The sequence below is a fragment of the Petromyzon marinus genome, chromosome 76 (assembly GCF_048934315.1).
Source record: "Petromyzon marinus isolate PM22_M1 ecotype Great Lakes invasive population chromosome 76, UKy_Petmar_22M1.pri1.0, whole genome shotgun sequence".
Classification (NCBI taxonomy): Eukaryota; Metazoa; Chordata; class Hyperoartia; order Petromyzontiformes; family Petromyzontidae; genus Petromyzon; species Petromyzon marinus.
Genome location: NC_133742.1, coordinates 1,805,979 through 1,829,556, shown reverse-complemented (window position 1 = coordinate 1,829,556; position 23,578 = coordinate 1,805,979). Strand labels below are relative to the sequence as shown.

The 23,578-nt window shown below is 41.0% G+C and overlaps 2 protein-coding genes across 4 annotated transcripts in view; both read right to left on the bottom strand.

The window, feature by feature from the left end:
* LOC116957542 (uncharacterized) overlaps positions 1-23,578 on the bottom strand; it is a 305,854-nt gene that overhangs the window by 165,605 nt on the left and 116,671 nt on the right. The window lies entirely within an intron of this gene.
* Positions 198-23,578, bottom strand: part of LOC116957517 (uncharacterized) — a 98,872-nt gene continuing 75,491 nt past the window's right edge. For all 3 annotated transcript variants that reach the window (XM_076056482.1, XM_032979722.2, XM_076056481.1), the window contains exons 9-11: positions 5,940-6,003; positions 5,546-5,623; positions 198-460 (exon numbers count right to left, since the gene is read on the bottom strand). In XM_076056482.1, coding sequence (XP_075912597.1) covers positions 320-460; positions 5,546-5,623; positions 5,940-6,003 — 283 coding nt within the window. In that variant the 3' untranslated portion in view covers positions 198-319. The remainder of the gene's footprint in view (positions 461-5,545; positions 5,624-5,939; positions 6,004-23,578) is intronic.

Genomic DNA, 23,578 nt, shown 5'->3' with positions numbered 1-23,578 from the left:
TCCACCCTGGCGGTGGTGAGTTGGTGACACGGGCTGGCTGTGATTGTCCACCCTGGTGGTGGTGAGTGGGTGACACGGGCTGGCTGTGATTGTCCATCCTGGTGGTGGTGAGTGGGTGACACGGGCTGGCTGTGATTGTCCACCCTGGTGGTGGTGAGTGGGTGACACGGGCTGGCTGTGATTGTCCACCCTGGCGGTGGTGAGTTGGTGACACGGGCTGGCTGTGATTGTCCACCCTGGTGGTGGTGGTGGTGAGTGGGTGAGACACGGGCTGGCTGTGATTGTCCACCCTGGCGGTGGTGGATTAGGAGGTGGACTATCAGAGGGCGTCACGCGCGTGCCTCCACTCGTGGCGTGTGCTCTGCAGGGCGAGCGTGCGCTCGTGGTCCACCGTCACGTAGTCCACCCGGCACAAGGCCAGCACCAGCGGGGACGGGGGGGAGGGGGGCAGCACCCCCACCTGGCGGGGGGGGGGGGGGGGAGCAGGAGGTGAGGGGAGTGAGGAATGGTGGTGGTGAGCGTGGTGATAGTGATAGTGATGGTGCTGGTGATGGTAGTGATGGTACTAGTGATGGTAGTGATGGTACTAGTGATGGTGCTAATGATGGTAGTGATGGTAGTGATGGTAGTGATGGTGCTAGTGATGGTGCTGGTGATGGTAGTGATGGTGCTAGTGATGGTAGTGATGGTAGTGATGGTAGTGATGGTGCTAGTGATGGTAGTGATGATAGTGATGGTGCTAGTGATGACAGTGATGGTAGTGATGGTAGTGATGGTGCTAGTGATGGTAGTGATGGTACTAGTGATGGTGCTGGTGATGGTAGTGATGATAGTGATGGTGCTAGTGATGGTGCTGGTGATGGTAGTGATGGTACTAGTGATGGTAGTGATGGTACTAGTGATGGTGCTGGTGATGGTAGTGATGATAGTGATGGTGCTAGTGATGATAGTGATGGTAGTGATGGTGCTAGTGATGGTGCTAGTGATGATAGTGATGGTAGTGATGGTGCTAGTGATGGTACTAGTGATGGTGCTAGTGATGATAGTGATGATAGTGATGGTGCTAGTGATGGTGCTAGTGATGGTAGTGATGGTACTAGTGATGGTGCTAGTGATGATAGTGATGGTGCTAGTGATGGTAGTGATGGTGCTAGTGATGGTACTAGTGATGGTAGGGATGGTAGTGATGGTGCTAGTGATGGTGCTAGTGATGATAGGGATAGTAGTGATGGTGCTAGTGATGATAGGGATGGTAGTGATGGTACTAGTGGTGGTGCTAGTGATGGTGCTAGTGATGGTAGGGATGGTAGTGATGGTGCTAGTGATGATAGGGATGGTAGTGATGGTGCTAGTGATGGTAGTGATGGTGCTAGTGATGGTAGGGATGGTAGTGATGGTGCTAGTGATGGTGCTAGTGATGATAGGGATGGTAGTGATGGTGCTAGTGATGGTGCTAGTGATGGTAGTGATGGTAGTGATGGTGCTAGTGATGGTGCTAGTGATGATAGTGATGGTAGTGATGGTGCTAGTGATGGTGCTAGTGATGATAGTGATGGTGCTAGTGATGGTGCTGGTGATGGTGCTGGTGCTGGTGCTAGTGATGGTACTAGTGATGGTGCTGGTGATGGTGCTGGTACTGGTGCTAGTGATGGTGCTGGTGATGGTAGTGATGGTACTAGTGATGGTAGTGATGGTACTAGTGATGGTGCTAGTGATGGTAGTGATGGTAGTGATGGTGCTAGTGATGGTACTAGTGATGGTGCTAGTGATGATAGTGATGGTGCTAGTGATGGTGCTAGTGATGGTAGTGATGGTACTAGTGATGGTGCTAGTGATGATAGTGATGGTGCTAGTGATGGTAGTGATGGTGCTAGTGATGGTACTAGTGATGGTGCTAGTGATGGTAGGGATGGTAGTGATGGTGCTAGTGATGGTGCTAGTGATGATAGGGATAGTAGTGATGGTGCTAGTGATGATAGGGATGGTAGTGATGGTACTAGTGATGGTGCTAGTGATGGTGCTAGTGATGGTAGGGATGGTAGTGATGGTGCTAGTAATGGTGCTAGTGATGATAGGGATGGTAGCGATGGTGCTAGTGATGGTAGTGATGGTGCTAGTGATGGTAGGGATGGTAGTGATGGTGCTAGTGATGGTGCTAGTGATGATAGGGATGGTAGTGATGGTGCTAGTGATGGTGCTAGTGATGATAGGGATGGTAGTGATGGTGCTAGTGATGGTGCTAGTGATGATAGGGATAGTCGTGATGGTGCTAGTGATGATAGGGATGGTAGTGATGGTACTAGTGATGGTGCTAGTGATGGTGCTAGTGATGGTAGGGATGGTAGTGATGGTGCTAGTGATGGTGCTAGTGATGATAGGGATGGTAGCGATGGTGCTAGTGATGGTAGTGATGGTGCTAGTGATGGTAGGGATGGTAGTGATGGTGCTAGTGATGGTGCTAGTGATGATAGGGATGGTAGTGATGGTGCTAGTGATGGTGCTAGTGATGATAGGGATGGTAGTGATGGTGCTAGTGATGGTGCTAGTGATGATAGGGATGGTAGTGATGGTGTTAGTGATGGTGCTAGTGATGGTGCTAGTGATGATAGTGATTGTGCTAGTGATGGTGCTAGTGGTGGTAGTGATGGTGCTAGTGATGGTAGTGATGGTGCTAGTGATGGTAGTGATGGTGCTAGTGATGGTGCTAGTGATGGTACTAGTGATAGTACTAGTGATAGTACTAGTGATGATAGTGATGGTGCTAGTGATTGTGCTAGTGATGGTGCTAGTGATGATAGTGATGGTGCTAGTGATGGTGCTAGTGATGATAGTGATGGTACTAGTGATGGTACTAGTGATGATAGTGATGGTGCTAGTGATTGTGCTAGTGATGGTGCTAGTGATGGTGCTAGTGATGGTACTAGTGATGATAGTGATGGTGATAGTGATGGTGCTAGTGATTGTGCTAGTGATGATAGTGATGGTGCTAGTGATGATAGTGATGATAGTGATGGTGCTAGTGATGATAGTGATGATAGTGATTGTGCTAGTGATGGTAGTGATGGTACTAGTGATGGTGCTAGTGATGATGATAGTGATGGTGCTAGTGATGGTGCTAGTGATGGTAGTGATGGTACTAGTGATGGTGCTAGTGATGATGATAGTGATGGTGCTAGTGATGGTGCTAGTGATGATACTAGTGATGGTACTAGTGATGGTGCTAGTGATGGTGCTAGTGATGGTGCTAGTGATGGTAGTGATAGTGCTAGTGATGATGATAGTGATGGTGCTAGTGATGATAGTGATGGTGCTAGTGATGGTGTTAGTGGTGATAGTGATGGTGTTAGTGATGGTGCTAGTGATGGTAGTGATGGTACTAGTGATGGTGCTAGTGATGGTGTTAGTGATGATAGTGATGGTACTAGTGATGGTACTAGTGATGGTACTAGTGATGATAGTGATGGTGCTAGTAATGATAGTGATGGTGCTAGTGATGGTACTAGTGATGGTGCTAGTGATGGTACTAGTGATGATAGTGATGGTGCTAGTGGTGATGATAGTGATGGTGCTAGTGATGGTGCTAGTGATGGTGCTAGTGATGGTGCTAGTGATGGTACTAGTGATGATAGTGATGGTGTTAGTGATGGTGCTAGTGATGGTACTAGTGATGGCGCTAGTGATGGTGCTAGTGATGATAGTGATGGTGCTAGTGATGGTACCAGTGATGATAGTGATGGTGCTAGTGATGGTAGTGATGGTACTAGTGATGATAGTGATGGTGCTAGTGATGGTGCTAGTGATGGTGTTAGTGGTGATAGTGATGGTAGTGATGGTACTAGTGATGGTGCTAGTGATGGTGCTAGTGGTGGTGCTAGTGATGGTACTAGTGATGGTGTTAGTGATGGTGCTAGTGATGGTGCTAGTGATGGTGCTAGTGATGATAGTGATGGTACTAGTGATGGTGCTAGTGATGGTGCTAGTGATGGTACTAGTGATGGTGTTAGTGATGGTAGTGATGGTGCTAGTGATGGTGCTAGTGATGATAGTGATGGTGCTAGTGATGGTACTAGTGATGGTGCTAGTGATGGTAGTGATGGTGTTAGTGATGGTGCTAGTGATGGTGCTAGTGATGGTAGTGATGGTGTTAGTGATGGTGCTAGTGATGGTGCTAGTGATGATAGTGATGGTAGTAGTGATGGTGCTAGTGATGATAGTGATGGTAGTGATGGTGCTAGTGATGGTGCTAGTGATGATAGTGATGGTAGTGATGGTGCTAGTGATGATAGTGATGGTGCTAGTGATGGTGCTAGTGATGGTGTTAGTGATGGTGCTAGTGATGATAGTGATGGTAGTGATGGTGCTAGTGATGGTGCTAGTGATGGTAGTGATGGTGCCATTGATGGTACTAGTGATGATAGTGATGGTGCTAGTGATGGTAATGATGGTACTAGTGATGATAGTGATGGTGCTAGTGATGGTACTAGTGATGATAGTGATGGTGCTAGTGATAGTGCTAGCGATGGTGCTAGTGATGATAGTGATGGTACTAGTGATGATAGTGATGGTGCTAGTGATGGTAGTGATGGTGCTAGTGATGGTGCTAGTGATGGTAGTGATGGTGCCATTGATGGTACTAGTGATGATAGTGATGGTGCTAGTGATGGTAGTGATGGTACTAGTGATGATAGTGATGGTGCTAGTGATGGTACTAGTGATGATAGTGATGGTGCTAGTGATAGTGCTAGCGATGGTGCTAGTGATGATAGTGATGGTACTAGTGATGATAGTGATGGTGCTAGTGATGGTAGTGATGGTGCTAGTGATGGTGCTAGTGATGGTGCTAGTGATAGTGCTAGCGATGGTGCTAGTGATGATAGTGATGGTACTAGTGATGGTACTAGTGATGATAGTGATGGTGCTAGTGATGGTACTAGTGATGGTGCTAGTGATGGTAGTGATGGTGTTAGTGATGGTGCTAGTGATGGTGCTAGTGATGGTGCTAGTGATGATAGTGATGGTGCTAGTGATGGTACTAGTGATGATAGTGATGGTGATAGTGATAGTGCTAGCGATGGTGCTAGTGATGATAGTGATGGTACTAGTGATGGTACTAGTGATGATAGTGATGGTACTAGTGATGATAGTGATGGTACTAGTGATGGTACTAGTGATGATAGTGATGGTGCTAGTGATGGTGCTAGTGATGATAGTGATGGTACTAGTGATGATAGTGATGGTACTAGTGATGGTACTAGTGATGATAGTGATGGTGCTAGTGATGGTACTAGTGATGATAGTGATGGTGCTAGTGATGGTACTAGTGATGATAGTGATGGTGCTAGTGATGGTACTAGTGATGGTGCTAGTGATGGTAGTGATGGTGTTAGTGATGGTGCTAGTGATGGTACTAGTGATGGTACTAGTGATGATAGTGATGGTGCTAGTGATGGTGCTAGTGATGGTACTAGTGATGGTACTAGTGATGATAGTGATGGTGCTAGTGATGGTGCTAGTGATGCTAGTGATGGTGCTAGTGATGGGTCACCGGTGCGTTCGTAATCCCCCGAGCCTCCACGTCCACGTCCAGGTAGTTTACGTGCGAAGCAGCAGTCACCATGCAGCTCTACAGAGACACAGATCCCATCCCGTGTGGCCTTCACAGACTGTTGGGGCAAGTGCTGCTAGCCAGCTCTACAACAACAACAGCAGCCACCGATTGCCACCATCTGGCGTTGATGTTACCACGGCACCTGTGCCAGGCTAGGTGCACTCCAAAGCCACTCACTCACTCAGCCACGCACTCACTAGCTGAGCCTCTCACCCAGTCACTCACTCACCCACGCACTCACTCACCCACCCACCCAATACCACCACCAATACCACCAACACCAATACCACCACCACCACCACCATCACCACACTGACGCGTGCGTCGTTACCATGGGGATGTATCCGTCTTTCTCGGTGTCCCAGGGCGGCTGGGTCTCAGTGGGCTCGGAGCTCCTGCGGAGGGAGAAGCGTCCCATCAAGAGACACGCAGCATGGTGGAGGTTGTAGCGGACGAGGGGCAATGCCAGTGAGTTCATGCATCACATAACACAGCAAAAAACACCCCTGCCAATGTTGGATGTACCAAGTTTCAGTTATAACGAATTGTGGATTTATACGAGACTATAAACTATTTAAAACTAAACTTTTATTTTACCAAGTAAGGCCCACTGAGCTATGTCGCTCTTGAAGTCTATGGCAGCCTTTAACATTGAAGTCTATGGCAGCCTTTAACATTTAAGTCTATGGGAGCCTTTAACATTGAAGTCTATGGGAGCCTTTAACATTGAAGTCTATGGGAGCCTTTAACATTGAAGTCTATGGCAGCCTTTAACATTGAAGTATATGGGAGTCTTTAACATTGAAATCTATGGGAGCCTTTAAGATTGAAGTCTATGGAAGTATTTAACATTGAAGTCTATGGGAGCCTTTAACATTGAAGTCTATGGGAGTATTTAACATTGAAGTCTATGGGAGTAATTAACATTGAAGTATATGGCAGCCTTTAACATTGAGGTCTATGTGAGTATTTAACATTGAAGTCTATGGCAGCCTTTAACATTGAAGTCTATGGGAGCCTTTAACATTGAAGTCTATGGGAGCCTTTAACATTGAAGTCTATGGGAGCCTTTAACATTGAAGTCTATGGGAGCCTTTAACATTGAAGTCTATGGGAGCCTTTAACATTGAAGTCTATGGGAGCCTTTAACATTGAAGTCTATGGCAGCCTTTAACATTGAAGTCTATGGGAGCCTTTAACATTGAAGTCTATGGCAGCCTTTAACATTGAAGTCTATGGGAGCCTCTAACATTGAAGTCTAAGGGAGCCTTTAACATTGAAGTATATGGGAGCCTTTAACATTGAAGTCTAAGGGAGCCTTTAACATTGAAGTCCATGGGAGTATTTAACATTGAAGTCTATGGCAGCCTTTAACATTGAAGTCTATGGGAGCCTTTAACATTGAAGTCTATGGGATTATTTAATATTGAAGTCTATGGCAGCCTTTAACATTGAAGTCCATGGGAGTATTTAACATTGAAGTCTATGGCAGCCTTTAACATTGAAGTCTATGGGAGCCTTTAACATTGAAGTCTATGGGAGCCTTTAACATTGAAGTCTATGGGAACCTTTAACATTGAAGTCTATGGGAGCCTTTAACATTGAAGTCTATGGGAGCCTTTAACATTGAAGTCTATGGCAGCCTTTAACATTGAAGTCTATGGCAGCCTTTAACATTGAAGTCTATGGCAGCCTTTAACATTGAAGTCTATGGCAGCCTTTAACATTGAAGTCTATGGCAGCCTTTAACATTGAAGTCTATGGGAGCCTTTAACATTGAAGTCTATGGGAGCCTTTAACATTGAAGTCTATGGGAGCCTTTAACATTGAAGTCTAAGGGAGCCTTTAACATTGAAGTCTATGGGAGTATTTAACATTGAAGTCTATGTGAGCCTTTAACATTGAAGTATATGGGAGTATTTAACATTGAAGTCTATGGGAGTAATTAGCATTGAAGTCTATGGGAGCCTTTAACATTGAAGTCTATGGCAGCCTTTAACATTGAAGTCTATGGGAGCATTTAACATTGAAGTCTATGGCAGCATTTAACATTGAAGTCTATGGCAGCCTTTAACATTGAAGTCTAAGGCAGCCTTTAACATTGAAGTCTATGGCAGCCTTTAACATTGAAGTCTATGGCAGCCTTTAACATTGAAGTCTATGGCAGCCTTTAACATTGAAGTCTATGGGAGCCTTTAACATTGTTGTTTATGGGAGCCTTTAACATTGAAGTCTATGGGAGCCTTTAACATTGAACTCCATGGGAGTATTTAACATTGAAGTCTATGGGAGCCTTTAACATTGAAGTCTATGGGAGCCTTTAACATTGAAGTCTATGGGAGCCTTTAACATTGAAGTCTATGGGAGCCTTTAACATTGAAGTCTATGGGAGCGTTTAACATTGAAGTCTATGGGATTATTTAATATTGAAGTCTATGGCAGCCTTTAACATTGAAGTCCATGGGAGTATTTAACATTGAAGTCTATGGCAGCCTTTAACATTGAAGTCTATGGGAGCCTTTAACATTGAAGTCTATGGGAGCCTTTAACATTGAAGTCTATGGGAGCCTTTAACATTGAAGTCTATGGGAGCCTTTAACATTGAAGTCTATGGGAGCCTTTAACATTGAAGTCTATGGCAGCCTTTAACATTGAAGTCTATGGCAGCCTTTAACATTGAAGTCTATGGCAGCCTTTAACATTGAAGTCTATGGCAGCCTTTAACATTGAAGTCTATGGGAGCCTTTAACATTGAAGTCTATGGGAGCCTTTAACATTGAAGTCTATGGGAGCCTTTAACATTGAAGTCTATGGGAGCCGTTAACATTGAAGTCTATGGGAGTATTTAACATTGAAGTCTATGTGAGCCTTTAACATTGAAGTATATGGGAGTATTTAACATTGAAGTCTATGGGAGTAATTAGCATTGAAGTCTATGGGAGCCTTTAACATTGAAGTCTATGGCAGCCTTTAACATTGAAGTCTATGGGAGCATTTAACATTGAAGTCTATAGCAGCCTTTAACATTGAAGTCTAAGGCAGCCTTTAACATTGAAGTCTATGGCAGCCTTTAACATTGAAGTCTATGGGAGTATTTAACATTGAAGTCTATGGCAGCCTTTAACACTGAAGTCTATGGGAGCCTTTAACATTGAAGTCTATGGGAGCCTTTAACATTGAAGTCTATGGGAGCCTTTAACATTGAAGTCTATGGAAGTATTTAACATTGAAGTCTATGGGAGCCTTTAACATTGAAGTCTATGGGAGCTTTTAACATTGAAGTCTATGGGAGCCTTTAACATTGAAGTCTATGGGAGCCTTTAACATTGAAGTCTATGGGAGCCTTTAACATTGAAGTCTATGGGAGCCTTTAACATTGAAGTCTATGGGAGCCTTTAACATTGAAGTCTATGGGAGTCTTTAATATTGAAGTCTATGGCAGCCTTTAACATTGAAGTCTATGGCAGCTTTTAACATTGAAGTCTATGGCAGCCTTTAACATTGAAGTCTATGGGAGCCTTTAACATTGAAGTCTATGGGAGCCTTTAACATTGAAGTCTATGGGAGCCTTTGACATTGAAGTCTAAGGGAGCCTTTAACATTGAAGTCTATGGGAGTATTTAACATTGAAGTCTATGGGAGCCTTTAACATTGAAGTCTATGGGAGTATTTAACATTGAAGTCTATGGGAGTAATTAGCATTGAAGTCTATGGGAGCCTTTAACATTGAAGTCTATGGCAGCCTTTAACATTGAAGTCTATGGGAGCCTTTAACATTGAAGTCTATGGGAGCCTTTAACATTGAAGTCTATGGGAGCCTTTAACATTGAAGTCTATGGGAGCCTTTAACATTGAAGTCTATGGGAGCCTTTAACATTGAAGTCTATGGGAGCCTTTAACATTGAAGTCTATGGGAGCCTTTAACATTGAAGTCTATGGCAGCCTTTAACATTGAAGTCTATGGGAGCCTTTAACATTGAAGTCTATGGAAGCCTTTAACATTGAAGTCTATGGGAGCCTTTAACATTGAAGTATATTGGAGTATTTAACATTGAAGTCTAAGGGAGCCTTTAACATTGAAGTCCATGGGAGTATTTAACATTGAAGTCTATGGGAGTATTTAACATTGAAGTCTATGGGAGCCTTTAACATTGAAGTCTATGGGAGTATTTAATATTGAAGTCTATGGAAGTATTTAACATTGAAGTCTATGGGAGCCTTTAACATTGAAGTCTATGGGAGCCTTTAACATTGAAGTCTATGGGAGCCTTTAACATTGAAGTCTATGGGAGCCTTTAACATTGAAGTCTATGGGAGCCTTTAACATTGAAGTCTATGGGAGTATTTAATATTGAAGTCTATGGCAGCCTTTAACATTGAAGTCCATGGGAGTATTTAACATTGAAGTCTATGGCAGCCTTTAACATTGAAGTCTATAGGAGCCTTTAACATTGAAGTCTATGGGAGCCTTTAACATTGAAGTCTATGGGAGCCTTTAACATTGAAGTCTATGGGAGCCTTTAACATTGAAGTCTATGGGAGCCTTTAACATTGAAGTCTATGGGAGCCTTTAACATTGAAGTCTATGGCAGCCTTTAACATTGAAGTCTATGGGAGCCTTTAACATTGAAGTCTATGGGAGCCTTTAACATTGAAGTCTATGGGAGCCTTTAACATTGAAGTCTATGGGAGCCTTTAACATTGAAGTCTATGGCAGCCTTTAACATTGAAGTCTATGGCAGCCTTTAACATTGAAGTCTATGGCAGCCTTTAACATTGAAGTCTATGGGAGCCTTTAACATTGAAGTCTATGGGAGCCTTTAACATTGAAGTCTATGGGAGCCTTTAACATTGAAGTCTATGGGAGCCTTTAACATTGAAGTCTATGGCAGCCTTTAACATTGAAGTCTATGGGAGCCTTTAACATTGAAGTCTATGGAAGCCTTTAACATTGAAGTCTATGGGAGCCTTTAACATTGAAGTCTATGGGAGCCTTTAACATTGAAGTATATGGGAGTATTTAACATTGAAGTCTAAGGGAGCCTTTAACATTGAAGTCCATGGGAGTATTTAACATTGAAGTCTATGGGAGTATTTAACATTGAAGTCTATGGGAGCCTTTAACATTGAAGTCTATGGGAGTATTTAATATTGAAGTCTATGGAAGTATTTAACATGAAGTCTATGGGAGCCTTTAACATTGAAGTCTATGGGAGCCTTTAACATTGAAGTCTATGGGAGCCTTTAACATTGAAGTCTATGGGAGCCTTCAACATTGAAGTCTATGGGAGCCTTTAACATTGAAGTCTATGGGAGCCTTTAACATTGAAGTCTATGGGAGCCTTTAACATTGAAGTCTATGGGAGTATTTAATATTGAAGTCTATGGCAGCCTTTAACATTGAAGTCCATGGGAGTATTTAACATTGAAGTCTATGGCAGCCTTTAACATTGAAGTCTATGGGAGCCTTTAACATTGAAGTCTATGGGAGCCTTTAACATTGAAGTCTATGGGAGCCTTTAACATTGAAGTCTATGGGAGCCTTTAACATTGAAGTCTATGGGAGCCTTTAACATTGAAGTCTATGGGAGCCTTTAACATTGAAGTCTATGGCAGCCTTTAACATTGAAGTCTATGGGAGCCTTTAACATTGAAGTCTATGGGAGCCTTTAACATTGAAGTCTATGGGAGCCTTTAACATTGAAGTCTATGGGAGCCTTTAACATTGAAGTCTATGGGAGCCTTTAACATTGAAGTCTATGGGAGCATTTAACATTGAAGTCTATGGGAGCCTTTAACATTGAAGTCTATGGGAGCCTTTAACATTGAAGTCTATGGCAGCCTATAACATTGAAGTCTATGGGAGCCTTTAACATTGAAGTCTATGGAAGCCTTTAACATTGAAGTCTATGGGAGCCTTTAACATTGAAGTCTATGGGAGCCTTTAACATTGAAGTATATGGGAGCCTTTAACATTGAAGTCTAAGGGAGCCTTTAACATTGAAGTCCATGGGAGTATTTACCATTGAATTCTATGGCAGCCTTTAACATTGAAGTCTATCGGAGTATTTAACATTGAAGTCTATGGGAGCCTTTAACATTGAAGTCTATGGAAGTATTTAACATTGAAGTCTATGGGAGCCTTTAACATTGAAGTCTATGGGAGCCTTTAACATTGAAGTCTATGGGAGCCTTTAACATTGAAGTCTATGGGAGCCTTTAACATTGAAGTCTATGGGAGCCTTTAACATTGAAGTCTATGGGAGCCTTTAACATTGAAGTCTATGGGAGCCTTTAACATTGAAGTCTATGGGAGCCTTTAACATTGAAGTCTATGGGAGCCTTTAACATTGAAGTCTATGGGAGCCTTTAACATTGAAGTCTATGGGAGCCTTTAACATTGAAGTCTATGGGAGCCTTTAATATTGAAGTCTATGGCAGCCTTTAACATTGAAGTCTATGGGAGCCTTTAACATTGAAGTCTATGGCAGGCTTTAACATTGAAGTCTATCGGAGCCTTTAACATCGAAGTCTATGGGAGCCTTTAACATTGAAGTCTATGGGAGCCTTTAACATCGAAGTCTATGGGAGCCTTTAACATTGAAGTCTATGGGAGCCTTTAACATCGAAGTCTATGGGAGCCTTTAACATTGAAGTCTATGGGAGCTTTTAACATTGAAGTCTATGGGAGCCTTTAACATTGAAGTCTATGGGAGCCTTTAATATTGAAGTCTATGGGAGCCTTTAACATTGAAGTCTATGGGAGCCTTTAACATTGAAGTCTATGGGAGCCTTTAACATTGAAGTCTATGGGAGCCTTTAATATTGAAGTCTATGGCAGCCTTTAACATTGAAGTCTATGGCAGCTTTTAACATTGAAGTCTATGGCAGCCTTTAACATTGAAGTCTATGGGAGCCTTTAACATTGAAGTCTATGGGAGCCTTTAACATTGAAGTCTATGGGAGCCTTTGACATTGAAGTCTAAGGGAGCCTTTAACATTGAAGTCTATGGGAGTATTTAACATTGAAGTCTATGGGAGCCTTTAACATTGAAGTCTATGGGAGTATTTAACATTGAAGTCTATGGGAGTAATTAGCATTGAAGTCTATGGGAGCCTTTAACATTGAAGTCTATGGCAGCCTTTAACATTGAAGTCTATGGGAGCCTTTAACATTGAAGTCTATGGGAGCCTTTAACATTGAAGTCTATGGGAGCCTTTAACATTGAAGTCTATGGGAGCCTTTAACATTGAAGTCTATGGGAGCCTTTAACATTGAAGTCTATGGGAGCCTTTAACATTGAAGTCTATGGGAGCCTTTAACATTGAAGTCTATGGCAGCCTTTAACATTGAAGTCTATGGGAGCCTTTAACATTGAAGTCTATGGAAGCCTTTAACATTGAAGTCTATGGGAGCCTTTAACATTGAAGTATATTGGAGTATTTAACATTGAAGTCTAAGGGAGCCTCTAACATTGAAGTCCATGGGAGTATTTAACATTGAAGTCTATGGGAGTATTTAACATTGAAGTCTATGGGAGCCTTTAACATTGAAGTCTATGGGAGTATTTAATATTGAAGTCTATGGAAGTATTTAACATTGAAGTCTATGGGAGCCTTTAACATTGAAGTCTATGGGAGCCTTTAACATTGAAGTCTATGGGAGCCTTTAACATTGAAGTCTATGGGAGCCTTTAACATTGAAGTCTATGGGAGCCTTTAACATTGAAGTCTATGGGAGCCTTTAACATTGAAGTCTATGGGAGTATTTAATATTGAAGTCTATGGCAGCCTTTAACATTGAAGTCCATGGGAGTATTTAACATTGAAGTCTATGGCAGCCTTTAACATTGAAGTCTATGGGAGCCTTTAACATTGAAGTCTATGGGAGCCTTTAACATTGAAGTCTATGGGAGCCTTTAACATTGAAGTCTATGGGAGCCTTTAACATTGAAGTCTATGGGAGCCTTTAACATTGAAGTCTATGGGAGCCTTTAACATTGAAGTCTATGGCAGCCTTTAACATTGAAGTCTATGGGAGCCTTTAACATTGAAGTCTATGGGAGCCTTTAACATTGAAGTCTATGGGAGCCTTTAACATTGAAGTCTATGGGAGCCTTTAACATTGAAGTCTATGGCAGCCTTTAACATTGAAGTCTATGGCAGCCTTTAACATTGAAGTCTATGGCAGCCTTTAACATTGAAGTCTATGGGAGCCTTTAACATTGAAGTCTATGGGAGCCTTTAACATTGAAGTATATGGGAGCCTTTAACAATGAAGTCTAAGGGAGCCTTTAACATTGAAGTCTATGGGAGCCTTTAACATTGAAGTCTATGGCAGCCTTTAACATTGAAGTCTATGGGAGCCTTTAACATTGAAGTCTATGGGAGCCTTTAACATTGAAGTCTATGGGAGCCTTTAACATTGAAGTCTATGGGAGCCTTTAACATTGAAGTCTATGGGAGCCTTTAACATTGAAGTCTATGGGAGCCTTTAACATTGAAGTCTATGGGAGCCTTTAACATTGAAGTCTATGGCAGCCTTTAACATTGAAGTCTATGGGAGCCTTTAACATTGAAGTCTATGGAAGCCTTTAACATTGAAGTCTATGGGAGCCTTTAACATTGAAGTCTATGGGAGCCTTTAACATTGAAGTATATGGGAGTATTTAACATTGAAGTCTAAGGGAGCCTTTAACATTGAAGTCCATGGGAGTATTTAACATTGAAGTCTATGGGAGTATTTAACATTGAAGTCTATGGGAGCCTTTAACATTGAAGTCTATGGGAGTATTTAATATTGAAGTCTATGGAAGTATTTAACATGAAGTCTATGGGAGCCTTTAACATTGAAGTCTATGGGAGCCTTTAACATTGAAGTCTATGGGAGCCTTTAACATTGAAGTCTATGGGAGCCTTCAACATTGAAGTCTATGGGAGCCTTTAACATTGAAGTCTATGGGAGCCTTTAACATTGAAGTCTATGGGAGCCTTTAACATTGAAGTCTATGGGAGCCTTTAACATTGAAGTCTATGGGAGCCTTTAACATTGAAGTCTATGGCAGCCTTTAACATTGAAGTCTATGGGAGCCTTTAACATTGAAGTCTATGGAAGCCTTTAACATTGAAGTCTATGGGAGCCTTTAACATTGAAGTATATTGGAGTATTTAACATTGACGTCTAAGGGAGCCTTTAACATTGAAGTCCATGGGAGTATTTAACATTGAAGTCTATGGGAGTATTTAACATTGAAGTCTATGGGAGCCTTTAACATTGAAGTCTATGGGAGTATTTAATATTGAAGTCTATGGAAGTATTTAACATTGAAGTCTATGGGAGCCTTTAACATTGAAGTCTATGGGAGCCTTTAACATTGAAGTCTATGGGAGCCTTTAACATTGAAGTCTATGGGAGCCTTTAACATTGAAGTCTATGGGAGCCTTTAACATTGAAGTCTATGGGAGCCTTTAACATTGAAGTCTATGGGAGTATTTAATATTGAAGTCTATGGCAGCCTTTAACATTGAAGTCCATGGGAGTATTTAACATTGAAGTCTATGGCAGCCTTTAACATTGAAGTCTATGGGAGCCTTTAACATTGAAGTCTATGGGAGCCTTTAACATTGAAGTCTATGGGAGCCTTTAACATTGAAGTCTATGGGAGCCTTTAACATTGAAGTCTATGGGAGCCTTTAACATTGAAGTCTATGGGAGCCTTTAACATTGAAGTCTATGGCAGCCTTTAACATTGAAGTCTATGGGAGCCTTTAACATTGAAGTCTATGGGAGCCTTTAACATTGAAGTCTATGGGAGCCTTTAACATTGAAGTCTATGGGAGCCTTTAACATTGAAGTCTATGGCAGCCTTTAACATTGAAGTCTATGGCAGCCTTTAACATTGAAGTCTATGGCAGCCTTTAACATTGAAGTCTATGGGAGCCTTTAACATTGAAGTCTATGGGAGCCTTTAACATTGAAGTATATGGGAGCCTTTAACAATGAAGTCTAAGGGAGCCTTTAACATTGAAGTCTATGGGAGCCTTTAACATTGAAGTCTATGGCAGCCTTTAACATTGAAGTCTATGGGTGCCTTTAACATTGAAGTCTATGGGAGCCTTTAACATTGAAGTCTATGGGAGCCTTTAACATTGAAGTCTATGGGAGCCTTTAACATTGAAGTCTATGGGAGCCTTTAACATTGAAGTCTATGGGAGCCTTTAACATTGAAGTCTATGGGAGCCTTTAACATTGAAGTCTATGGCAGCCTTTAACATTGAAGTCTATGGGAGCCTTTAACATTGAAGTCTATGGAAGCCTTTAACATTGAAGTCTATGGGAGCCTTTAACATTGAAGTCTATGGGAGCCTTTAACATTGAAGTATATGGGAGTATTTAACATTGAAGTCTAAGGGAGCCTTTAACATTGAAGTCCATGGGAGTATTTAACATTGAAGTCTATGGGAGTATTTAACATTGAAGTCTATGGGAGCCTTTAACATTGAAGTCTATGGGAGTATTTAATATTGAAGTCTATGGAAGTATTTAACATGAAGTCTATGGGAGCCTTTAACATTGAAGTCTATGGGAGCCTTTAACATTGAAGTCTATGGGAGCCTTTAACATTGAAGTCTATGGGAGCCTTCAACATTGAAGTCTATGGGAGCCTTTAACATTGAAGTCTATGGGAGCCTTTAACATTGAAGTCTATGGGAGCCTTTAACATTGAAGTATATGGGAGTATTTAATATTGAAGTCTATGGCAGCCTTTAACATTGAAGTCCATGGGAGTATTTAACATTGAAGTCTATGGCAGCCTTTAACATTGAAGTCTATGGGAGCCTTTAACATTGAAGTCTATGGGAGCCTTTAACATTGAAGTCTATGGGAGCCTTTAACATTGAAGTCTATGGGAGCCTTTAACATTGAAGTCTATGGGAGCCTTTAACATTGACGTCTATGGGAGCCTTTAACATTGAAGTCTATGGCAGCCTTTAACATTGAAGTCTATGGGAGCCTTTAACATTGAAGTCTATGGGAGCCTTTAACATTGAAGTCTATGGGAGCCTTTAACATTGAAGTCTATGGGAGCCTTTAACATTGAAGTCTATGGGAGCCTTTAACATTGAAGTCTATGGGAGCATTTAACATTGAAGTCTATGGGAGCCTTTAACATTGAAGTCTATGGGAGCCTTTAACATTGAAGTCTATGGCAGCCTATAACATTGAAGTCTATGGGAGCCTTTAACATTGAAGTCTATGGAAGCCTTTAACATTGAAGTCTATGGGAGCCTTTAACATTGAAGTCTATGGGAGCCTTTAACATTGAAGTATATGGGAGCCTTTAACATTGAAGTCTAAGGGAGCCTTTAACATTGAAGTCCATGGGAGTATTTACCATTGAATTCTATGGGAGCCTTTAACATTGAAGTCTATGGGAGCCTTTAACATTGAAGTCTATGGGAGCCTTTAACATTGAAGTCTATGGGAGCCTTTAACATTGAAGTCTATGGGAGCCTTTAACATTGAAGTCTATGGGAGCCTTTAACATTGAAGTCTATGGGAGCCTTTAACATTGAAGTCTATGGGAGCCTTTAACATTGAAGTCTATGGGAGCCTTTAACATTGAAGTCTATGGGAGCCTTTAACATTGAAGTCTATGGGAGCCTTTAATATTGAAGTCTATGGCAGCCTTTAACATTGAAGTCTATGGGAGCCTTTAACATTGAAGTCTATGGCAGGCTTTAACATTGAAGTCTATGGGAGCCTTTAACATCGAAGTCTATGGGAGCCTTTAACATTGAAGTCTATGGGAGCCTTTAACATTGAAGTCTAAGGGAGCCTTTAACATTGAAGTCTAAGGGAGCCTTTAACATTGAAGTCTATGGGAGTATTTAACATTGAAGTCTATGGGAGCCTTTAACATTGAAGTCTATGGGAGTATTTAACATTGAAGTCTATGGGAGTAATTAGCATTGAAGTCTATGGGAGCCTTTAACATTGAAGTCTATGGGAGCCTTTAACATTGAAGTCTATGGGAGCCTTTAACATTGAAGTCTATGGGAGCCTTTAACATTGAAGTCTATGGGGGCCTTTAACATTGAAGTCTATGGGAGCCTTTAACATTGAAGTCTATGGGAGCCTTTAACATTGAAGTCTATGGGAGCCTTTAACATTGAAGTCTATGGGAGCCTTTAACATTGAAGTCTATGGGAGCCTTTAACATTGAAGTCTATGGGAGCCTTTAACATTGAAGTCTATGGGAGCCTTTAATATTGAAGTCTATGGCAGCCTTTAACATTGAAGTCTATGGGAGCCTTTAACATTGAAGTCTATGGCAGGCTTTAACATTGAAGTCTATGGGAGCCTTTAACATCGAAGTCTATGGGAGCCTTTAACATTGAAATCTATGGGAGCCTTTAACATTGAAGTCTAAGGGAGCCTTTAACATTGAAGTCTATGGGAGTATTTAACATTGAAGTCTATGGCAGCCTTTAACATTGAAGTCTATGGGAGCCTTTAACATTGAAGTCTATGGGAGCCTTTAACATTGAAGTCTATGGGAGCCTTTAACATTGAAGTCTATGGGAGCCTTTAACATTGAAGTCTATGGGAGCCTTTAACATTGAAGTCTATGGGAGCCTTTAATATTGAAGTCTATGGCAGCCTTTAACATTGAAGTCTATGGGAGCCTTTAACATTGAAGTCTATGGCAGGCTTTAACATTGAAGTCTATGGGAGCCTTTAACATTGAAGTCTATGGGAGCCTTTAACATTGAAGTCTATGGGAGCCTTTAACATTGAAGTCTAAGGGAGCCTTTAACATTGAAGTCTATGGGAGTATTTAACATTGAAGTCTATGGCAGCCTTTAACATTGAAGTCTATGGGAGCCTTTAACATTGAAGTCTATGGGAGCCTTTAACATTGAAGTCTATGGGAGCCTTTAACATTGAAGTCTATGGGAGCCTTTAACATTGAAGTCTATGGCAGCCTTTAACATTGAAGTCTATGGCAGCCTTTAACATTGAAGTCTATGGCAGCCTTTAACATTGAAGTCTATGGGAGCCTTTAACATTGAAGTCTATGGGAGCCTTTAACATTGAAGTCTAAGGGAGCCTTTAACATTGAAGTCTATGGGAGTATTTAACATTGAAGTCTATGGGAGCCTTTAACATTGAAGTCTATGGGAGTATTTAACATTGAAGTCTATGGGAGTAATTAGCATTGAAGTCTATGGGAGCCTTTAACATTGAAGTCTATGGAAGTATTTAACATTGAAGTCTATGGGAGCCTTTAACATTGAAGTCTATGGAAGTATTTAACATTGAAGTCTATGGGAGTATTTAACATTGAAGTCTATGGGAGCCTTTAACATTGAAGTCTATGGGAGTATTTAATATTGAAGTCTATGGCAGCCTTTAACATTGAAGTCCATGGGAGTATTTAACATTGAAGTCTATGGCAGCCTTTAACATTGAAGTCTATGGGAGCCTTTAACATTGAAGTCTATGGGAGCCTTTAACATTGAAGTCTATGGGAGCCTTTAACATTGAAGTCTATGGCAGCCTTTAACATTGAAGTCTATGGCAGCCTTTAACATTGAAGTCTATGGCAGCCTTTAACATTGAAGTCTATGGGAGTATTTAACATTGAAGTCTATGGGAGCCTTTAACATTGAAGTCTATGGGAGTATTTAATATTGAAATCTATGGAAGTATTTAACATGAAGTCTATGGGAGCCTTTAACATTGAATTCTATGGGAGCCTTTAACATTGAAGTCTATGGGAGCCTTTAACATTGAAGTCTATGGGAGCCTTCAACATTGAAGTCTATGGGAGCCTTTAACATTGAAGTCTATGGGAGCCTTTAACATTGAAGTCTATGGGAGCCTTTAACATTGAAGTCTATGGGAGTATTTAATATTGAAGTCTATGGCAGCCTTTAACATTGAAGTCCATGGGAGTATTTAACATTGAAGTCTATGGCAGCCTTTAACATTGAAGTCTATGGGAGCCTTTAACATTGAAGTCTATGGGAGCCTTTAACATTGAAGTCTATGGGAGCCTTTAACATTGAAGTCTATGGGAGCCTTTAACATTGAAGTCTATGGGAGCCTTTAACATTGAAGTCTATGGGAGCCTTTAACATTGAAGTCTATGGCAGCCTTTAACATTGAAGTCTATGGCAGCCTTTAACATTGAAGTCTATGGCAGCCTTTAACATTGAAGTCTATGGGAGCCTTTAACATTGAAGTCTATGGGAGCCTTTAACATTGAAGTATATGGGAGCCTTTAACAATGAAGTCTAAGGGAGCCTTTAACATTGAAGTCTATGGGAGCCTTTAACATTGAAGTCTATGGCAGCCTTTAACATTGAAGTCTATGGGAGCCTTTAACATTGAAGTCTATGGGAGCCTTTAACATTGAAGTCTATGGGAGCCTTTAACATTGAAGTCTATGGGAGCCTTTAACATTGAAGTCTATGGGAGCCTTTAACATTGAAGTCTATGGGAGCCTTTAACATTGAAGTCTATGGGAGCCTTTAACATTGAAGTCTATGGCAGCCTTTAACATTGAAGTCTATGGGAGCCTTTAACATTGAAGTCTATGGAAGCCTTTAACATTGAAGTCTATGGGAGCCTTTAACATTGAAGTCTATGGGAGCCTTTAACATTGAAGTATATGGGAGTATTTAACATTGAAGTCTAAGGGAGCCTTTAACATTGAAGTCCATGGGAGTATTTAACATTGAAGTCTATGGGAGTATTTAACATTGAAGTCTATGGGAGCCTTTAACATTGAAGTCTATGGGAGTATTTAATATTGAAGTCTATGGAAGTATTTAACATGAAGTCTATGGGAGCCTTTAACATTGAAGTCTATGGGAGCCTTTAACATTGAAGTCTATGGGAGCCTTTAACATTGAAGTCTATGGGAGCCTTCAACATTGAAGTCTATGGGAGCCTTTAACATTGAAGTCTATGGGAGCCTTTAACATTGAAGTCTATGGGAGCCTTTAACATTGAAGTCTATGGGAGTAATTAGCATTGAAGTCTATGGGAGCCTTTAACATTGAAGTCTATGGGAGCCTTTAACATTGAAGTCTATGGGAGCCTTTAACATTGAAGTCTATGGGAGCCTTTAACATTGAAGTCTATGGGGGCCTTTAACATTGAAGTCTATGGGAGCCTTTAACATTGAAGTCTATGGGAGCCTTTAACATTGAAGTCTATGGGAGCCTTTAACATTGAAGTCTATGGGAGCCTTTAACATTGAAGTCTATGGGAGCCTTTAACATTGAAGTCTATGGCAGCCTTTAACATTGAAGTCTATGGCAGCCTTTAACATTGAAGTCTATGGCAGCCTTTAACATTGAAGTCTATGGGAGTATTTAACATTGAAGTCTATGGGAGCCTTTAACATTGAAGTCTATGGGAGTATTTAATATTGAAATCTATGGAAGTATTTAACATGAAGTCTATGGGAGCCTTTAACATTGAATTCTATGGGAGCCTTTAACATTGAAGTCTATGGGAGCCTTTAACATTGAAGTCTATGGGAGCCTTCAACATTGAAGTCTATGGGAGCCTTTAACATTGAAGTCTATGGGAGCCTTTAACATTGAAGTCTATGGGAGCCTTTAACATTGAAGTCTATGGGAGTATTTAATATTGAAGTCTATGGCAGCCTTTAACATTGAAGTCCATGGGAGTATTTAACATTGAAGTCTATGGCAGCCTTTAACATTGAAGTCTATGGGAGCCTTTAACATTGAAGTCTATGGGAGCCTTTAACATTGAAGTCTATGGGAGCCTTTAACATTGAAGTCTATGGGAGCCTTTAACATTGAAGTCTATGGGAGCCTTTAACATTGAAGTCTATGGGAGCCTTTAACATTGAAGTCTATGGCAGCCTTTAACATTGAAGTCTATGGCAGCCTTTAACATTGAAGTCTATGGCAGCCTTTAACATTGAAGTCTATGGGAGCCTTTAACATTGAAGTCTATGGGAGCCTTTAACATTGAAGTATATGGGAGCCTTTAACAATGAAGTCTAAGGGAGCCTTTAACATTGAAGTCTATGGGAGCCTTTAACATTGAAGTCTATGGCAGCCTTTAACATTGAAGTCTATGGGAGCCTTTAACATTGAAGTCTATGGGAGCCTTTAACATTGAAGTCTATGGGAGCCTTTAACATTGAAGTCTATGGGAGCCTTTAACATTGAAGTCTATGGGAGCCTTTAACATTGAAGTCTATGGGAGCCTTTAACATTGAAGTCTATGGGAGCCTTTAACATTGAAGTCTATGGCAGCCTTTAACATTGAAGTCTATGGGAGCCTTTAACATTGAAGTCTATGGAAGCCTTTAACATTGAAGTCTATGGGAGCCTTTAACATTGAAGTCTATGGGAGCCTTTAACATTGAAGTATATGGGAGTATTTAACATTGAAGTCTAAGGGAGCCTTTAACATTGAAGTCCATGGGAGTATTTAACATTGAAGTCTATGGGAGTATTTAACATTGAAGTCTATGGGAGCCTTTAACATTGAAGTCTATGGGAGTATTTAATATTGAAGTCTATGGAAGTATTTAACATGAAGTCTATGGGAGCCTTTAACATTGAAGTCTATGGGAGCCTTTAACATTGAAGTCTATGGGAGCCTTTAACATTGAAGTCTATGGGAGCCTTCAACATTGAAGTCTATGGGAGCCTTTAACATTGAAGTCTATGGGAGCCTTTAACATTGAAGTCTATGGGAGCCTTTAACATTGAAGTCTATGGGAGTAATTAGCATTGAAGTCTATGGGAGCCTTTAACATTGAAGTCTATGGGAGCCTTTAACATTGAAGTCTATGGGAGCCTTTAACATTGAAGTCTATGGGAGCCTTTAACATTGAAGTCTATGGGGGCCTTTAACATTGAAGTCTATGGGAGCCTTTAACATTGAAGTCTATGGGAGCCTTTAACATTGAAGTCTATGGGAGCCTTTAACATTGAAGTCTATGGGAGCCTTTAACATTGAAGTCTATGGGAGCCTTTAACATTGAAGTCTATGGGAGCCTTTAACATTGAAGTCTATGGGAGCCTTTAATATTGAAGTCTATGGCAGCCTTTAACATTGAAGTCTATGGGAGCCTTTAACATTGAAGTCTATGGCAGGCTTTAACATTGAAGTCTATGGGAGCCTTTAACATCGAAGTCTATGGGAGCCTTTAACATTGAAATCTATGGGAGCCTTTAACATTGAAGTCTAAGGGAGCCTTTAACATTGAAGTCTATGGGAGTATTTAACATTGAAGTCTATGGCAGCCTTTAACATTGAAGTCTATGGGAGCCTTTAACATTGAAGTCTATGGGAGCCTTTAACATTGAAGTCTATGGGAGCCTTTAACATTGAAGTCTATGGGAGCCTTTAACATTGAAGTCTATGGGAGCCTTTAACATTGAAGTCTATGGGAGCCTTTAATATTGAAGTCTATGGCAGCCTTTAACATTGAAGTCTATGGGAGCCTTTAACATTGAAGTCTATGGCAGGCTTTAACATTGAAGTCTATGGGAGCCTTTAACATTGAAGTCTATGGGAGCCTTTAACATTGAAGTCTATGGGAGCCTTTAACATTGAAGTCTAAGGGAGCCTTTAACATTGAAGTCTATGGGAGTATTTAACATTGAAGTCTATGGCAGCCTTTAACATTGAAGTCTATGGGAGCCTTTAACATTGAAGTCTATGGGAGCCTTTAACATTGAAGTCTATGGGAGCCTTTAACATTGAAGTCTATGGGAGCCTTTAACATTGAAGTCTATGGCAGCCTTTAACATTGAAGTCTATGGCAGCCTTTAACATTGAAGTCTATGGCAGCCTTTAACATTGAAGTCTATGGGAGCCTTTAACATTGAAGTCTATGGGAGCCTTTAACATTGAAGTCTAAGGGAGCCTTTAACATTGAAGTCTATGGGAGTATTTAACAT